A 19931-nucleotide genomic window follows, 5' to 3' on the forward strand; every position below is an offset into this window, starting at 1 on the left:
TTGGCTTTACCGTCGTGGCTGTGTTCAAATCAGTTTCTCTCTCCAGCAGGAAGGTTTGCTCCTTTTAGGTATTAGTGGTGAGTGGTTGATACCTCGCAGCATGGTGACTTTGAAGCCGCTGTGCACTCGCATTACAAGTAGTGAAATGGGATGTCAGCAACAGCAGTAATTATACACACAAAGCACACTAGTACAAAGTTACTTACTTTATTTTTTTTTAGCCAAGTGACATCAGATCGTGCACATTATTAAATAGCAAGTTCTGGAGGTTATTTCCCACTAAAAAAAAAACAACATATATATATATATATATATATATATATATATATATATATATATATATATATATATATATATATAATCATTTCCCAAGAAATGGGTTGCTAGGAAACTATTTGGGACCTGAGTTTAATTTCCACAAGCTATATTAGCAAAGGCTGTGACAGGAAATTAAACTGAACGCATTTAGGGTGATAGTCATTAGGCTATCTATAAACCAGATTGGTAGATAGAATTCACATTTCACCCAATGACCAACCTTCAATTTATTTTAATTAAAAAATAACCTCACCAAAGCAAAGTTTACCCACAAAGTGTGTGCTTAAAAATAATCAGGCATACTTGTATGTCTACATTTTGCCAATCTTGACTAATACTTACATCTTTTTTTAGGAAGAAATACATACGGTATGGTCATGCTCTCAACACTTACTCAAACTTTAAGCTGATCTACAGCTGTCAATATTGCAATACAACACATTTTGAGTACATTGGCCTTCCACAGAGTTCAGACAGTTGTGTTTTGCTCAATAGACCATCTGGGTCAACTGCTCTGAGTCTGCTTTACTCCAATTTAGCATTTTGGCTGCCTTGTAGGCATCTTAGACATTCGTTGGTTGTCACCAACCCATAGTCGATGCAACACTGCATCTAAATAGAAAACTATATAAACAAAAAGCCTTACAAATGGAGTTTTACACAAACGGATGCAAAGACCGGCACGAAGTGGAGAACAGATGTTGTTGTTTTTTTACATGCGAAGACACCAAATAGTGTTTCACGTATAAGTCGTATCTGTAACAAAATGCTACGACCGTTATGTGCATGATGGTGTGTAATGAAGCAAGGCTCTGCAGTCTGCTCGATGGTTCAAAGCCAGGATGCACACGAGGCTCCGCCGGGGAATATGATGGTTTCTAGAAACACTTTTAGAATATGGCCTTTTGTGCGAGATGAAGTCCAAGAACCAAACAGCAGCGTGCTCTTCTGTTGAGCTTGTAAATCATTGTAAAAGTTTGTTGCTTCTCTAAAGCGAAGCTGTGGAGGTCGTCCGCCATCATTCTGAAACAGCAGAAAATACTGAGAGCATTTCTCTGTGACAAACATGGCAGATCGAGATGAGTTCAACCACAAATGAATATGAACAAATATGTATCATCGCAAGGATAATGCTGTATATTTGTTCTGAAGCCAACCGCGGTGCCTCCGTTATTGTTTCCATTTATAAAATCAAAAACAATGTGAACACTTCTGCCTCTTCACTTTCACCCCCGTCCTCTTCATCTCCCTCTTCCTCTGCTCTCGCATGCTCATTGGCATGCATGATGAGCATCCACTGGGAGCAACACATCACCATTATTCATGGATAGAGTACACCTCAGAGCCAGACTGACAGATCAAAAGATGATGATGATAGGTGGGGGTACTGGTGGTTGGGGTGATGAATGGCCCCGTCGTTTGCAGAGGGCTATGCTGCTGGAAGTTTGGGGACAAAGCTGTTTTTGCTGTTGCTGCTTTCACTGCAACTCTACTTGCAGGTATAATACTGTTGTCTACAGACAGACAAGTCATCACTCCTTGCATAGATTGAAGGTCTAAGAGATGTCAATCAAAGCCGTGTTTATTGAAGGGGGCAAGAGACATCATTACAAACATATTTGAATACCATTATGTCCTTCAGATATCTACATTTCAACATTTTTGTGTGTCGGACACAATAAGAGGAGAGTATTCTCCAATCACAATTATTCTTTTCGCTCGTGTAAGTGAACCGGAACATATCTCGACAGGTCATAGAAACCGCATGTCCTTTTTTTGATTGTAATATTCTATCTGTAAGGAAAGGGAAGCAAAGCCATTTCTCTATACTTCCCCCTTCTTTCCGCACAGCCTGTTGTTTTGGAGTCATTCATCAGGAAGAGTGAGACTGAACCATCAGGGGAAGCGTTGGCAGGATCCCTGTAGAGAGGAGGCAATATTGAATTGATGGAATCATTTAAAGGCTGCGAGGGGAAAAAAAAAAAAAAACAGAATAGAAGAAGAAGAAAAAAAAGAGTGCTTTTTTTTGTTACAGTGTCTAAATAGGACAGCCTGGTGGCTCATGATGCATATCATACTCTAATCTCTTATCCTTCCTAAAAAAGAAAGATGAAAACAAGCTATTTTTGGATATATGCCTTTTTTTTTGTATCTATATGGATTTTTTCCTTTCTTTTTACAATATCCTGAGTGTCTGTCAGTCTTTGCAAAAATGCTTTTTATTTAAAGGCGTTGTGACACGGCTGCCATTTTCACTTTGTGTCTCTTTTTTTCTAGCCATTGACCCAAACAGCGAGTCAGTAGAGGATTTGATGCAGAGGTTCCAGGACAGTTTCCGTGTTCCCAACACGCCGACAGACATGTCTCACTACCAGCATGTCATGCACAGCTCATCCACAGGCCGCCGGAGGGTCCCCAGCCACACCAGAGGTAGGACAACAAGTCATTCAAAAGTTTAGCGCTCTGTTGGAAAGATGTTACAGACCTTTCAAACATTTTCTTCCTTTTACTTTGTAAAATTCGCTGACCTTTGCCACTTTTCGTGATGTGTTTTTTCTTTCTTTTTTCTTTTAGCTATCACTTATTTAACAGGAGCAGCGCACAATACAGTCAATGTGCCAGATATAGCTGGAAGCTCAGTTGCACCAATTTTTCAGTTAGACTCATGTGATGTATACATTTATAAATGTATTTTCTTTGCGTCTTCCAACACCCGCAGCATTCACTATCCAATATCTGCATTTATTTGAATTAGAATGACAAAGCTTGTCCACCTAAAAATTAAAAAAAAAATTCATGTCATGGCTTGTTTTTCATAAAACACCACACTGAAATGATCAGATTTACAATCAGATAATACAACTTCACATCCATGGGCAATATACATGTTCCAGTTTGTTTGGCCTGTACACTTTCGTAATGAGGGAAGAAACACATGTAAATATAAAATAAACAAACCCCACAAAAATAATTGGATCTTTTATCTCAAGCTGAGAGTGTGTTTGTAGTCACGCAAATGATTTGTGAATGAACGTGCCTACATTTACATATTTAGCACCCAGACCTACATCTCGTGTGTGCTTCGCATTTATCTTCTCAGTGTCGGTGCATAAACATAGCTCAAGTATCAATACAATTAACAATATATTTAAGAGTATCATTAATTATCTTACAATATAAACATGACTCTGTGTTATGGCATATTTAAAAGGGGCCCATCTTTGTGATTTGGTGTTCATATTTTTTATTTTAATATCTGTCAGCTTACTTTGTTTGTTGCTTTGTTTCCTTGACTTTCATTGGAGAGCAGTTTGACCCTTAGTCAGTAATATTCTCAGTGAAATTTTGAGATGTGACATTGGAAACAGCAGCAGTAAATGCAGCTCATTACCAGGCGCATTCCCAATAATATGAATCAATCACTAGTGAGAAATGAACATTAAAATAAGGCATTAACTATCCTCTCGATCACCATCATGTACTACTGTAGGGTGCAAAGTATGACACCGAGAGGTTTTGCATACTATGCATGGGTCACATAGCTAGTGGTTGAGGTAGTTTATATTCTTGGTAATAAACACTTCACTTGGTGTGTTGTTTAGGATTTAACTATGTAATAATAAAAGGTGTCTTGTTTCAGCCCTTTTGGCAGAGGATGCCTTTCCCATTCAATCCATGCAGCCTCAACACTGTCAAGGGCAGAACTGAGAGACGTCCGCTCTGAGGTCGATATCAAAACAGTCTTCTTTGAGCGGCCATAATTACAGGTGAAAAAGTGTCCGGAATGTAGAAGTGTTGGCCAATACTACAAACAGGAAAACGGGACAAACGCTTGATACGATATGAGGAATAGATTCTGTCGGATGGAGTGAGGTCAAAGGGGAAACTTTATTGGAGAGACCCCAAAGGTCAGTGCTGCATAATTGAAATGAATGCATTGCAAATCCCCTGAGAAGTGCGAGGCCAAGAGGAAAAACCAGAAAGTCAGCATTCAGATACTTTTTCTTATTGTTTGACTTTTTAGAACTTTTTATTCGTGCAATAGCTATAGTTATCTTGCATTTGACGCGTGTCCGGGTCGTGAGGAAGATTCATCTCAGGTTCTGTTGCATGTGCCCGCAGGATTTTCTTCTTTACTGTCACTTATAAATAACGTCGGAAATGTAACATGTGGTGAGGTGTAATGCAGAAATTTGGCCTTGTTAGGAATCCATATCATGCAGATATACCCGAGTGACACAGAGAGGTAGTGCATAAGACATCGTCTGTGCAGTTTATGAGAAATGACAGGAAGTGCTTAGGCTGAGCTAGTGGAATTGATGCTACTGACATACATGACATGTCTACCCAATTTGATTGTTATCCGACATGAAATACGAGGGATCGCAATAAAGACAAGGTCTTACCCAGTTGAATTTTCTTTTTAAATGGGATCCAAATAAATAATCAATTAAAATACAGAAAAAAAAATTAGCAACTTCAAATAATCTGCCTGTCTTTTCAACGATATTTGAAAAGTGTCGAGTACCACAATGATTCTTACAAACAACAGTGACACACTTCCCAGTCGGCAGAGATTAGACATGCGCCCCGGATCCCAAAAGCATTTTAAGCCTCAGTCGATTTTCATTTCCTTTCAAAAGTACAGACGAGGATCCCGTTATCCTTAAGATACCTTTGGAGCCCTCAGCCCCATTTCGCTCCCTCCTACTAAGTAAAAAGGTGAAAAGTTTCATACTGGTTCTGTGGAACTAGCTGGGATGATGTTATCATCAGTTTTCTACCATGCTGATGATTGTTGATGATGAGCAACAAGAGGATCAAAGAGTTACCATGCCAATATTGAAAACATAAGCAGCCGGCTAGTCTGCTCGAGGAAAGTAAAAGCTACTGTCCTCAGTGTCCGAGTGGGAGGCAAACAGTAGCTACTGTGAGAATGTGATGCGTGGGGTGTCAACATTCAGCAGCACACACAACAATTTTCAGAAAATGCACACTTTTTTTTTTCCTTGAAGCCTGAGAGATGGAGGAGAAATAACGCCACGAACGGCCAATCACTGGAATATAGATTTTCCTCACATCTGCATAAGAGCGGGAACAAGAACAAGGAAAGAAGCAGGAAAGTCTAATAATACACTAATACTTGGTTGTGCAGTAACGCTGGATATGGTTTAATCAAATTGCCTCCGCTAACTTGGTTCCCAGTTATATTACAAAAAACTTGAAGTGAATATCTGCTCACCTGGAAAACTACAGCAGCAGTTGTGTCTGCTCAGCTAAACCCTGCAGCTGTTCACCTGATCCTCTCCTGGTGTCCACAAGCCCACATATTTTAATTTTTGCTATGTGGTAACATTCCTTACTTCCCTGTCAGCATTCAGTATATTGCCCTAGTTTCTTGTAGCACCATCTTATACCTGGACTCTCTGAAAAATGTTGGCTCATGCATAGTTTCTCTGTGATTTACCTTCTACTTAGCAGCCACACCTTTGCTGGACGATATTTCACAAAGCACGGTCAGGATGATCGTGTCAAATTGTTATCGGCGTGCACCATTATACAATAAATATAATTTAAAAAATTCAGATTATAATTAGATTATCCAAATTGTAAACAATTTAAAATAATGATTAAGTCTCACTTACACTCTCACCTCTTAAAGGTTAAATATATAATAACTCAGATGTTTCCATATGAGGTAAAAATACAATAAGTGATGATTTGAAGTTTGATTTCTCAAACCATCTTCATTTTAGCCAGATGTGGAACAGATGTAAATGCACCCATCTCTTCCATCTGGCATAATATAATATTGTCTTTACTCTTAAAGATGGCAGTCATTATAAGCTAGACATGCATCTAGCCTGTGTTCCTGCAAGTCTTCAAAGGCCTTGTTCAGACTGCCTTCCCAAATCGTTTGGTCATATCCAGATTGTGTTCAGATGGATCTTTGGAAGTCTGGACAGCAAAAAAACAAACACCATTAAATGTGATTTTTGCAAATCGGATCACATTTCTAGGTGGTTTGAAATGCAAAATACAATCGCATTTCTACACATGCGTCCCGGTCCGGATGCTCTGGTGGCTGAAATCGTATTTCTTGCTTCATTCGCAACGCGACACACGATGATGTCGTTTTCAAACTGAGCCGAATCAGCGCTGCCACGAGCAGAACGCAGTCAGAGAGGAGAGGACAACAAGAACAACGGCTCCTGGACAGACGCTGGAATTAATTGTCTGCCGGTACTTTGCGTCCGTGTTGGAAAGCTGCGTAACCAGCGTAGCTACGCATCCATTTGTACCACGGAAACTCAAATCAGCTCACCTGCAATTAACAGTGCGGACAGTCTGCACCAAACATCTGATTTAAGAAACAAATCGGATTTGCCTGCAGTCTAAAAAGAAAAAAGTGTTGACTGTATGTTGTTTAGAGGCTAAATGTTTTTAGCATGTTATCCATAAACTGAAGGCTACTGCAGAAAGTACATTGCTAAAGATAGTAAATTTCTATCTGTCAGTGGGAGTGTTGCCGCACTTGGACAGCTCAGTAGCCGCGACGCCCGCTCTGGGCCATAAAACCGAAGCTGCTCAGTTCGTAGGAGTGTCGGTGTGAAGAAAAGGGAGTGAACACTGAAACGCCCAATCGATGATTCCTGTCCCGCCTGAGAGAAGCTGTTGCATCCTGCTGTCAAAGTGTATGTGTCATCAACTTTCTCAAGCCTTTTGAAGTTCGGAGAGAGGTTGGTTTTCATGTTGTTTTTTCCCCCGATGTGGAGTACACCAATTACAATAAGATGCAGACATAAGCCCTTTCTTTTGTTCCATACAACAACCTGGAATCGCCTTATGAAGACTGGATCTAATGATCTGAAAGTGAAGCGCTGTGAGTTGCTGGTGGCAGCCCGCCTCCCCTCGAAAGAGAGTCTGTTGGGTATTAAGAGGCTGTTTGCTCAAGTCACTCTTTCAAGCCACAGTCAAACCTGGAAAGAAATACTACCACGTATCACCCTCATTGTTCTGCTGGAGACATTATTCTGAAAACATTTTGAAGTCACAATGCATTGTGGCTTTGTTAAATATTAAGATTCGTCCTGAAAAACTTGCTCCCTTTTTTGTTTTGCATGCGCTACGGTGCATTATACTCCCCTGCTGTGGTGTTAATACATTTCCATGTGCTGGCTAGAAGCGCTGGTCGTGTTTTGATGTGTCACAACGAATACTTTGGCTCATTACGATGAGGATAACCTTATGGTTATTATCTGGGTTTTCTCCTGTTTAATTGATGCTTTGAAGTAGCACATGAAAGTGGTTCTGTGGTGTCGTGTGTGTGTGTGTGTGTGTGTGTGTGTGTGTGTGTGTGTGTGTGTGTGTGTGCGTGCGTGTGGGGTGTGTGGTGTGGGGTGGGGGGAGGAGTTCATTCTGTGCTCAGCTCCACTTTCAGCAGTCTTCAATCTTCACTGCAGACAAAACACAGTGATTACAGCTGCAGGTCTGCAGCCTCGAGCGTCTCCACAACAGGCCATATAGCTGATCTACTGCCGAGCCGGAACACTGTATTGTGTTTAGTGCATGAAAGACACAGAGAGAGACAAAACAGACAGATCACACAATTATCTGTCAACCCATCTGCCCAAGTTTCTTTTCTCTAATTAATCCTCTTTTCATATTATGGATAATCATTTAGTCATTGTCTGGTGCAGTAAATTACTTATGGATAAGTCTCATTAAATGCTTTTTTTTTTTTTTTTTTTTTTTACAGATTTTTATTGTGTAAATCTCCAGATTAAAACAATATAAATAACAATTAAATAATTTTCACCCAGATTTCTATATCCCCTGCTTTCTAATGTTTTTGCTGTTTTGTTTGTAAGTTGCTGATCACCACAGTTTACAGTAAATCCACTAATGAGGTCCTCGTATGATAAGAGGAACCCAAAGACTTTCATTTAATGTTGTATTATTATTATTATGTAATAATGTCTTTAAGCAGTTGCACTACTTTTAATTTACATCTGAGGTGTGTTTGGTACCAAAAAACTCACCTAGTGGAGGAAGGTGCACATATCATATCGTACTACACACAACCCGAAGTTCTGAACATCGAACCTAATATGAAGAGGTGTCCGTATAAAATGTCTTATGATATTGCCATAAGGAATGCGTCCTTTTCGGCATTCTTAAATCGATGGCGGCCCTTCAAGCCTGTGTGTGTGTGTGTGTGTGTGTGTGTGTGTGTGTGTGTGTGTGTGTGTGTTTTTCTATTTTCACCAGAATAGCTCATGAAGCATGAAATTAATTTGTGACTGTATATACAGTAAATGCTTGTAAATTGACAGCTGACCTAAAATAGATTTTTAATTATGCATATCAGCAGTTACTGATTTGGTCTTAAGACTAATAAAACAATTTTCTGTGTTCGTAATTAGAGGAAGGAGGGAGGGAGACTCGTTTACACGAAAACAATCCGACAGTTTCCCTAAAACAAACCCTCGACGCCTGCAGAGACACTCAGGCTGTGGTGGAGAACGATTGTGTGGGAAGGATTGAGAAGTGGTGCATCAGTCATGTCTTGGTGGGAGTTTTGGGAGCAGCCGGCGACGTGATCCTTTGGTTCTCAAAAAATCACTCGGATGAAGTTTGGCTGACTCGTACTAAAACAAGGCGGAAAAAAATATTCCTGATCTTTCATTGTGTGTGTGTGTGTGTGTGTGTGTGTGTATATGTTTTGTACATGAACTACTGTCCTCTTGCCATTTTCTCCACTTGCATTTTGTATATTTAATTGCTGGCAACACAGTGATTGTATCAAACCATATTCATGTCTATATTAAAGTCCTTTTTATTTCTAAAGTAAGTGAAGGCACTGGAGGTTCAAGCTGTTAAATTTAGAAGTAACAAATTCAGAAGAAATTCTTTTTGCCCACCTCTGACTATAATCTGTTCTGTTGGTACTGTTGCTTAGTCTTTACCGTGCTTTGATACTTCAACTCAGAGTCTGCAGAAATGCCTTTGATGTTGTCTACAGCAGCAGCATCAATATTCACAATGCAGGAGATTTTGGGGATGTGACTATTCTCTGTATTACATAATATAGAACATAGAGTTTATGTATAATTTAGGGACTTAACCAATAAAATATACCTCTCTCATGCATAGAAAGCAGCAGCACAGATGACCTTTACTGCTTTCAAATCAGTGCAAAGTCCGCTGCCTGTGAGAGCGATTGGCATCCATTTTTTTTGGTGCTGCTTACTGTTGCTGCTCATCATTAGAGTGAAGCCAATGGAACCCAATAATAACACCCAAAGGGGTACGAGATTGTAAATGGAGTAATTTTAAGGCTACATGATTGGGTTTTAGACCAGCTCCACCGGTTAGAAACAGAGGACTGATTTGCAGTTGTTTTCTTATTTCATGATTGCGCCTGATATTTTATTGTGTCAGGCCACAGCAGGAATTAATTATTGATGCAGCTACACTACACTGACCCTTTTCATTACTTCTGGGACAGACATTACTAGAGTGTCCTAAAGCTTGTTTCACCATCTCTCCACCTTTTAAAATATTGAATTTAGGATAGCTGCAATTTGTGTTACAGCTGCTTCCCTATGCAACTCCTCATGGCTTTTTGCTTCAGCCCAAGCAGGGTGATAACAGCGTTCAGCAGGGTGCCAAGAGCCTGAACCTAAAATGACCTATAGCTCCATGTTGGCAGGTAGGCTCTTAATGCAGGTAAGATACAATAAAAATGATATAAAAAATATAGGGTTGACAGAACAAACACTGAATCCACTTGAGTTCAAGAGCCTTGCTAAGCCTCCCACCCTTTCAAGTTCCTTCTCTCCCTTTTAACAGGTAGCCACTCATAAATTTAGGTTGTAAAATGTGTCAGTGGTGCTTATACTGTGATGCCCTCTGTAATAACTTTTCAGCATGCCGGTTGTTTATGTGTAATGAGTGTGTGTGTGTGTGTGTGTGTGTGTGTGTGTGTGTGTGTGTGTGTGTGTGTGTGTGTGTGTGTGTGTGTGTGTATGTATAAAACAGTATTGATTGGGATTATTTTGGATAAGCCAACAGAGCAGTGGGAGACTGACACACAGGAGAGAAATAAATGGAAGACAGATACGTTGCACACCTGTGAGCATCCTTTGCTTAAAAAACAAACAGCTTAAACAGCAGACAGACTGATCCCGGCACAAAACAGAAAATAAATCGTAGATTCTACCTCCTGGATTCCCACCTATCTGTCTGATTTCCTGATTTGCAGTGTTGAATCCCTGAGCTGGGTGCAGCACTGCTTGACGGACCGCCTCAGGCCTTCCTTCCTGATCCTGACCCCTGCAGTCTGTGACTTGTGTTTGTTTCTAGTTTCACCAGAACAAAACCCAATTTCTCAAATCATTCTGACTCGAACGTTCCAGGAATTATTACAATTCTTCACAATAACCATGATCACAGTCAGTATTTCAATGAATGCAGAAGCGCTGTAACTTTTCATTTCTTGTTTGTGCTCACATACATTTTCTTTAAAAAAGAAATTGTAAATGCAACTCAATGATTGTGACTTATCGAATTTGCTCTCGTGGCCTCTCAGATGTTGTGTGTGCATTATAAATGGGAAATTTGCATGCTCCTACTTTTGTATGAATGTAGATGCCAGTTTGCATTGAGTTTGAGTTGGAAATATTTAGCTTGCTCGTGTCAGAGAGCCGAACTGCTGAATACAGCTGTGCCTTAATGTGATTACCAGTTGCTGAGCCATGTGGGGACTGCTGTTGCTGTCAGCTTAATTTACTCACAAATGCATTGTCACAGACGTAAGTCTCAGGCACACAGCATGAGTATCCACCTACAGAAATATACACTGTACACTTTACAGTGCACGCACGCGAGCTGACATTTAAGTACAGCAGCTGCAAGTCAAGGCAATTCTCCTTGCTTACAGAGTCACAGAAGTCACAATAAAGTCATAGACTCACAGAGAGTAAGTGACGGTGCAAACACAAACACGCTAGCAACGGCATTCAAACGCACAACCCACCCGTCAACATGCAAATCAGCTCTGATACTGTTTCCTATTTTCCACTCATTTCTCTTTTTGTTCAGACAAGTGCACCCTGACCTGTGAACACATCTATATTGATTCACATGTCTGTATAATGATACGGGTGATTCTCTGGGAAAGCCACACTTTAACCTTCTTACATCTGCAAGTCTAAAAAGTTCGACAAGTGTGATTTCCACAGCAAAATGAAGTCTCGCCCATCAGCAGAATTCATAATGGCACTTTAAAATGCATCACACATACACGGTGGACTGTAACTTCATTTTACATAATTCGTTATAAGGCTGCCCTTCAGATGTGCAATGCAGGTTGGAGCCAAACACCTTCACAGATGAAGTTTTCTTGACCGTGTGTCCTGACAGCTCAACTCAAAGGTGGCGTGGCTAATTCATACACTAGTCATTACACCATTTGTTTTTGCAGCGGTTGCGTTTGCGCTGCCGGACCCAAGTTCCCTGCGTAGATATACGGGTCTGGCCGTCCTCCATAGGGAATCGTTTCAAGTCGTTGCGTCCTAATGGGCGTAGACCTCGGGTTAATTATTGGTATCGGTTAAAGTATTAGAGCGGCTTTTAACAAATGGTCATTGACCACCGTGTAAACAGATACTCTGCTGTAGTTGCAGCATGCACAGCTGCAACTGCATTAAAATAAACGCTTGACTTCACACTTAGCCAGCGACACTGGTTGTTGATTGGTTCAGAGTGGCTGAGCGAACGGGGTCTCCAGTTCAGCGAAGGAAACTGAAGCTGTGAGTGATAGACTGCAGAGCTTCCAGCCTGACCGGTCCAGGACATCATTTGTCCAATGTGTCCACACCGTATGTTTGTTTCTCTGTATATCCCGAGTAGAATATACTTAAGTTTGTTATTTTATGCATTGATTGAAACTGTATAAAGCTAGTGTCACTCAACTTTAATGTGTGTTTGGGCATACGTTTGATTAGTAAACCGTGTCAATCCAATATTTGTTTTCCATCTATATTATATGGAACTGAAAAATCGGCCTATTTGTATGTTTTAGTCTCTTTACTTCAGTATAGTGTCGGGCCATCATTAATTGATTACTTAATATTGGATTAATGTTAATTGCCGTGCAATAAATTATTCAGTTGTTATGTCTGTTAATAAAAATCTATTTCTCATAGCCCAAGGCGACAAATTCACGTCATCTTTTGTTTTACAGGCGGTCCAGTTATAGTTTTCTTTAAGTTAATTGATTATCGATATACCTTTCTTTCGGCGAAGTCACCTCGTCAAAGTGAAACTTCCTTTACTTCCGCCTGCCACTAGTTTAAAGGTGGTTATGGTACAATTGAACCGAATTCAAGTGTCATTGTCCCGTCGGTGTTGCTGATGGTTTCCAGCTGCCTCGGTTTCTGTCACATATGCGGAGGTGGCGGTCTTCACAGGTCGTTTTAATTTTAGAGTTGACCGGATTCTCCTGCGTCCGACTCCCTGCCCGGCTCGATCGGCTCTGCCCAAACTTCACCAGGCTTCGGCCAGAAATAGACTCACTGGCGTATTTTTAGCGGAGAGGAGCAGAGAGTTGCTTCTGAGGAGCACTGCGGCGTGTCTGGTGGAACCACAGGCATTGTGCAGGCCGGCTGCGATCAGCTCCGGTGGCCGTGGTGGAGCCAGAACGTGACGCCGCCGGCCCCGGTGGGATCGAGCCGCAGGCCACATTTGCCGCACTAATAGGCCGCATAGAGTAAATGCAGTAGAAATCAGGGAGTACTCTTTATATTTGAAGAGTATAAATCCAGAAACAAGTACGTAATCCTGTATATGCTAATGTGAAGGGTGCTGGAGTTTAATTCAATCTTCTTGCGCCCTCAATTCCACTCCATAACTTCCAGATTCAGTACATAAGGTTCATTATATTTGTGAGCATCGTTTTTTTTTTTTTTTTTTTTTAGTACCATAGTGCTCCCAGAGTGTGATGTGCTCTCCTCCTATGCAGAAGATTATTAGCTTTTACTGTTCAGATTGAACTCATCACCTCTCCTCCCTGCTTTCCCATAACTGTTCATCTCACTAATCACTCTCCCTCCAGGAAAGATCACAAAACAGTACTCCCCTCTCTCGCTGGTTCACTTTGTGTTCTCTCTAAAATATGTGTTTACGTCTGCCTCACTTGCTCCGTCCACTTTAAACCCTTTTAACACCAAATCATATTATTCCTGCTTCGGTGTAAATGTGACTTCTCGCTCTTTTTTCCTTTTTTTTTAACTACAAGTATTTATAGCTGCTTTCTTCTTTTTTTCCTCCTTTCATATCTTATGTTCATGTGCAGTCTGTGTCTTCATGCGATCCACTCTCTCATTTTATTCATTAATCAGCTTATAAATGAACACGATAAGCAAATGGAAGTAATCAAATAATCATTATTTAAAACCGTCTTAACCCCTCACCCTTATACTTAATTTCCAAAAAAACGATGCTCACAGCACACTTGCAGTCAGAAGCTTTCATTGTTCAAGCTTTAATATTATTTTAGATATGCTGTAAATGACAAAACTCATGATTTGCTTATCCTTCAGTCTACTAAAGGTTTATCGTCAGCATAGAAATACAAATCATATTAAAAAAAAAAAAAGTAAAACATTTTGATTGTACAATCATGTATTTTGCATATTTCTTCTCATTGTTTCCACAACTCTTTCTGTGACTCACTGATGTACGTTTTTCCACATAAAAACATGCTGTTGTCGTCTTTGAGGGATAATTTTACCTGGCAACAGGAGCTGCCTTTGCCTTTATCAAAATGAAGTCGGCTGACTGGGAGAAGACTGGAATGAATAATAAATCATGTCAAGAAAGAATCACACCTTTCCAAAGCGTTGAAAGCAACTGACATGTAATTAGAACATATTACAGCATATTCAATTGTAGATATTTCTTTTTGGGGGTAAAATCTGTGTATTGTTTGGATTCGCTGATATGTAACAAAACAGATGATGACAAAGGAAGATCTGACAGAAAGACTTCAGGGCTGTGAAACCGTTGGTAAACGCGTGATGGGTTTTCCCTTGTCACTGAATTTGCCAGTGCAGACATGCTGGAGTTTAGCTTCAGTGTTCTGGGTGTTGATGTTTTTTTATAGGACTTGGTTTTGAAGGTATTACCTGAGAGAGCGGGGGAAAAAACAGATCAAAACAGAAGAAAACGGACTGACAAGGGAAGAAATGTGGTGAGAAAGGAAGAATAAGCAGTGAAATCAAAAAGACCGAGGGCCTGATTTCCAAAGACTTTTGCACCTTGTTTCAGATGTGTTCTTGTGTGTGTTATTTATCAAATCTGTGGCCCAGCCTGGGAGCTCAATTCACCTGTCAGCTGGATTACACACACACACACACACACACACACACACACACACACACACACACACTGCGCCTGTCAACACACCTTTTGTGTGATTACTGCAATGTTCCTCTGTTCTTTGCACACGAGTGAAGATCATGCAAATGACGGGGACTGCATGTACAGTACAGCAGTGACTGAATATTCCAGCTGATTCACCGAGCTTAATACAGTTTCTGGGTATCTGCAACTCATATGAGTGTGTAAGCCTCTCAAAGGAAAGTTTGGATGAGGAAAGAGGAAAACGCGCCAGCCTGCCGTTCTAATCTGAGTGACAGCAGACACGAGTTGGCACAGAGCGACACAAAACTTCAAAATCAAAAAGACAACAATAGATGAAAGCAACATCTGACCATTTTATTATACATAAACAAAAACAAAGGGGGTTCAGGGAGTTGTGATTGTGTAATGATTCAACTTGAAAATGAGTTTGATGTTCACTGTGCTGCTAAATCAGCGTGAACATTTCTCTTCTCTTGATAATTTATTTACATGTTGGTGATAGTTTGTTTATCGTTTTCTTTGGCATGTTCTTTATTGTTGATTCCGTCTCTGTTTTTGTTTGTTTTATCAAACTGCACTGATTTTTTTTTTTTTTTTTTTTTTTTACAAACCTCTCATGAATACCAATTAAATTGCAGTTTTCTTTAACGAGTATTGCTGTGTCAGCATAATTATAAGGCGATCCCTTTGTGTGTATGTACAATGCTGTGTTTGATGGCTTTGGTACTGTGTTTTTATGTTTTTCTTTATTTTGTACTTTTAGTATTTAAATACTCTCTCTTTCTCCCTGTGATTCCTTTTATGTTATAAAGTACTTTGTCACATATCTTTGAAATCTTAGGAGTGCTACACAGAATATTCTCCTATTACAACATTATTTCATAAGATTTCTGTCCCCTACTGATGCTTTTCTGTATCTAACCCAATTAAACACATCACCACAACCTCAAATTATTTATTTTTTTATTTTTTTATGTGTAAATATGGTGCAACCTGGTTGTGGAAGATAAGTCAGTTTAATTACTTTCACAGTGCGAGACTATTTTTATTCCTTTTTATCAAGAAGCACTTATTCGCCTTCTCAAAGCCTCTTGAGGTCCAAATCAAACATGAAAACGGCATTGATGATTTGAGTGATTATTTTAAGCTGTATTCACAGTTGAGATGCACACAGCTGGAGATTGGAAGAAACCTGAAGTACCTTTACAAATGTTACCTGGAAGACATTGACAACTCTCTTACCTTTTTTTGAATAACTCTTTTGAAAAGACTTTAATTTAAAAAAATGCATGCATTGCAATAAAGGACACCAGAATAATATTTTGTCAAATAAGATAAATGAAAACACAGTTACAGTCGTGGACATTTCTTTAAATGCATCGTTTTATTTAAGGATAGTTTTTCATCTTATTATGCTTTTACAGCTTTTGTGTTGTTTTTCCATTGATTTTGTAAAACAGCTCTACAAAACACTTTCTTCATTACGAAACCTTTTTCCAACAAAGTGAACTCTTATCAGGCTGACCTGAGAAGCTGTCCTTGTTTTCGCTCATCTTCTTCAGTCTGCCTTTTCCTCCATCCACCGCCAGCTCTCCGGGCATGTTCGAACACCATGCATAAATTCACAACCAATTTTACACCACATTGCCTTTACCTGCCTCTCCAAACACCGGCAGACTCTCACACTTGAAATCCAACTCTCCGCTCTCGACCTGTTTGAGTGCACCAGACCAGGAGAACGACTGTGACTTTCTGGAGGCCTTTTTTTTTTTTTTACACACTAAGATTTAATAGAACTTTTAATCATGTCTGAAATCTTAATGGTGCAGGAAACTTTTCATGAGCAATGACATAATGTTTATATGAGAGGGTATTTCACCTGGCATTGCTCTGCATTTGCCAGGGAATTATGACTGCGTCCAGTGAACAAGGAAGCGAGAGTAATTTGCTCCATCATTGGCAATAAACTACTTTTAATAAGGATAACATGCCTTTTATAAGAAAATAACAGATCTTTAGCTGATAAAAAGAGGTTCAAAAGGCGTCCTGCGTACCGCTTCAGGATCAGCATACCTTTCTGTGCTCAAACAGATACCTTGCCTCAGAAATATTACTACTTTTGTGGTTTATTCTTTAGCAACTCTAGCCTTTAGTGAACTGACTGAGAAAGATCTCTAAAAGTTTATAGTTATTATTCGCTTTTGACCTTGACAATTTTATACAACTGCCTTGGAAAGAAATAGTCATTCTTTTTTTTTTTTTAAATGTGCTTCGAAACACAACAGCACACAGTTTGACTCAAATAAAACCAAAACAATATTTTCCTTTCTGTATTGGTTGTTTGTCAGAGGGGTTTTATTTTGTAATTTTAAAGGATGTCTTGGGTTGTACACATTTTACACCAAGATAAAATTAGATTGGGCTCTCCTCCAAGCTAGTTGACATACCAGGCAATACCTGGAAAGATCCCCTGCTTGAATGCTGTGAATGTTCCTCTTTTATCCAGCTTTAGAAAAAGGTATTATATTTTACTGTACAGCCTTTTCAACTTTACATACTAATGCACAATGTCTGGCTGCATGCGATTTACTTCATGTTGTAGTTAATGGCTATACAAGTGAGCCTTTATCTGACTTGAATATTGCATGAAAAAAAATGTAAAATTTGACTGTTGTTCATTAAGATAATGTGTTTATCTCACTTTAATAGCTGAAAATTATAAATTTGTAATATAACTTGGAAATTTGGAAATTATATCAATACTAATTTGGAAAGAATAGGTCCTGGCAGCAGAACATACATAACATTTTTTTTTTAGATGTTTCTTTTTTTTTTTCAGTGTATGTGATTAAGCAGTGTCAATAATTATTTTAAACTGAGAACACTCATTCATCTAAATTTTGCTGCAATATTTATAATCATCCACCAACCTTGTTACAAAGGAAGCGCCTGACTGTGGAGAGTCATTATTTATAATCTATATCCCTGTGGGAGAAACGCTTTAGTCTCTTATGGAAGAGAACATGTTTATTTGTCATTATCAACCGTCTTCACGTGTCTTCTTAAGTCTTGGTACTGGCAACACAAACCAAAATAACTTTCTTCAAATTGTTTTAATTTGCAGGCAACAGGTGAAGCATATCTTTTCAGACGCTCCCTCAGCCTCCAGAAAAGGATTGATTTTCTTCCATTCTCGGAGATTAAAAAGTGTAATCGCTGTGATCCTGTGGGTTATACAAGCAAAACACATGTATAACCATGAAGAAATTAGATATATCTTATTAGCATAAGTTTTTTTTGCTTTTTTTTCATGACTAAGCCTAAGCCACACCTGAAAAATCTGTTACGTGTTACTTATACTAAACATAATATAAACTCTCTCCTGGGCATTTTATATATATTATATATTTATTTTCCCCACACATTTGAGGTTATTTTAGATTACCCATTTATCCATTAGTGGCTTAACACTTTGCAAATCCCTGACAATTATCACTTGGTGGCAGCCCCCTGTGCATTTAGCAGGGATGTGTGTTTTGATGTTGCAGTGCCAAGGCAGAACAAACAAAGCCTCTTAACTCACACAGCCTCCCTCCTGCTGTCACTCTGACTCATACACATATATGAACATGGGTACACATGCAAACCCTCCGCCGAGGTGACCTGATATAATTTGAAAAATGAGCATTGTCAACTTTGTGACGATGGACAAATTACCGACAGGACAGGAAGGGGTGGAGAGGAGTGGAAAATTGGTTAACAAATAATCTATAATTTTGTCGTCCCAAACATTAGGACAATAAAGTGGTCTGTTCTGTACTCACGACGCTCAAATGAGTTTGTAATGTCAGGATCGCTGCTCCCTCACCTCCACCCTACTAAGCAACCATAACATGACCATCATGCTCTCCAAAGAAATTCCATAAAGACCGACTGACAGATTCGAATAATACTTCTGTTTGTCCTTTTTTCTCTTAACATTTCTCCGCCAGTAACCGGAGGTGTGTTCGGTCCTCAAGCAGAATCAGGGTCAGAGCCCGAAGACGACAACCAAATGAAGTTCTACACAGAGCAGCACAGAGGACGACGACGCAGCAAAGGTGAGCGGGAGCACCGCCGTTGCTCTTTGAGTATTGGAATAAATGCATCTCATTTTAAACACATTAGCTTCCACGGGAGGAGACCCTCTTATCCACTGCATACTGCTGTGAATGCAGTACAGGGAAAAAAAAAAAAAAAAAAAAAAGGAAATAAAATACAATGAAAGATGTTTTAAAACAAATGATGTCCAACCTGGTTGGATATAAGAGGGAGTAATGGGAGGGTGTCTTATAGCTGAGTGAAATGAGCCTAGACATTTCTGGGATTGTCAGCATAGCTGGAAGTAGGAAGGAGTCATGCCGGGGACCCGGTGGGGTTTAAAGTGCTGTTCTGCAGCACAGCTCAATGACACTCAAAGCAGATATACGAGCTGATGTAAATGGAGGCTCTGCTGAGCTGAGTCGAATAACTTCGATGGAAAGCATGATTTTAACTTCCCATCTCATATAGTGAAATGTGATAGTAGCGGTTGTATGTGGATTTTGCATTTGTATGACTCGGTGACCCAAAGAAACATTTCTGAATGTCTCCACCTCATTGTCTATAGTTATAGACTATAGATAGTTAATATTAAGAAACTATTAATCTTATTCTGAATCCAAACTACAGTCTTTGGTGTGAGAGCTTTGTACGCCCACCATCCACCCCAACCTCCTCCTGCAGTTTTTAATGCAGATCATAAATGTGGCATTTCTTCTCCGTCCTCTCAAAGTAATCCTGGGCAACAGTGTGTTGACTTTTGTGGAACCCTTTTTCCTACTTTAGTTTGTCATCACAGTTAATCTGACACATCATTTATATTTTAAATGACTAATTCACACTTCCAAATTGGCTCTTATACTGTCATTTATTACTTTGATTTGAAGGTCAGCAGCAAGCTATACAGTGTTTCAGTACCAGTGAATTCTGGAACCCATTTTTAGCAGTCACAAGATAATCATCGACTTTCAGCACTGCAAACTGCTTTCCCCGTTCTGGCCGGCACAAGCACACATCAAGAGCAGCTTTTTTTCTTCGAGAGCAGAGGTTACAACACAAGCATTAAATCCTTGGACTACATTCCACTTGGATTTTTCCTTGAT

The 19931-nt window shown here is 39.6% G+C and overlaps 1 protein-coding gene across 1 annotated transcript in view; it reads left to right on the forward strand.

Moving 5' to 3' along the window:
* Positions 1-19931, forward strand: part of LOC138211543 (astrotactin-2-like) — a 230758-nt gene that overhangs the window by 85815 nt on the left and 125012 nt on the right. Inside the window, exons 4-5 of the mRNA XM_069171503.1 lie at positions 2596-2748; positions 18741-18848. Of these exons, the coding sequence (XP_069027604.1) occupies positions 2596-2748; positions 18741-18848 (261 nt within the window). The remainder of the gene's footprint in view (positions 1-2595; positions 2749-18740; positions 18849-19931) is intronic.

Source organism: Embiotoca jacksoni, unplaced genomic scaffold, assembly GCF_022577435.1.
Source record: "Embiotoca jacksoni isolate LCO1_2020_lvr unplaced genomic scaffold, fEmbJac1.0.p SCAF_10, whole genome shotgun sequence".
Lineage (NCBI taxonomy): Eukaryota > Metazoa > Chordata > Actinopteri > Embiotocidae > Embiotoca > Embiotoca jacksoni.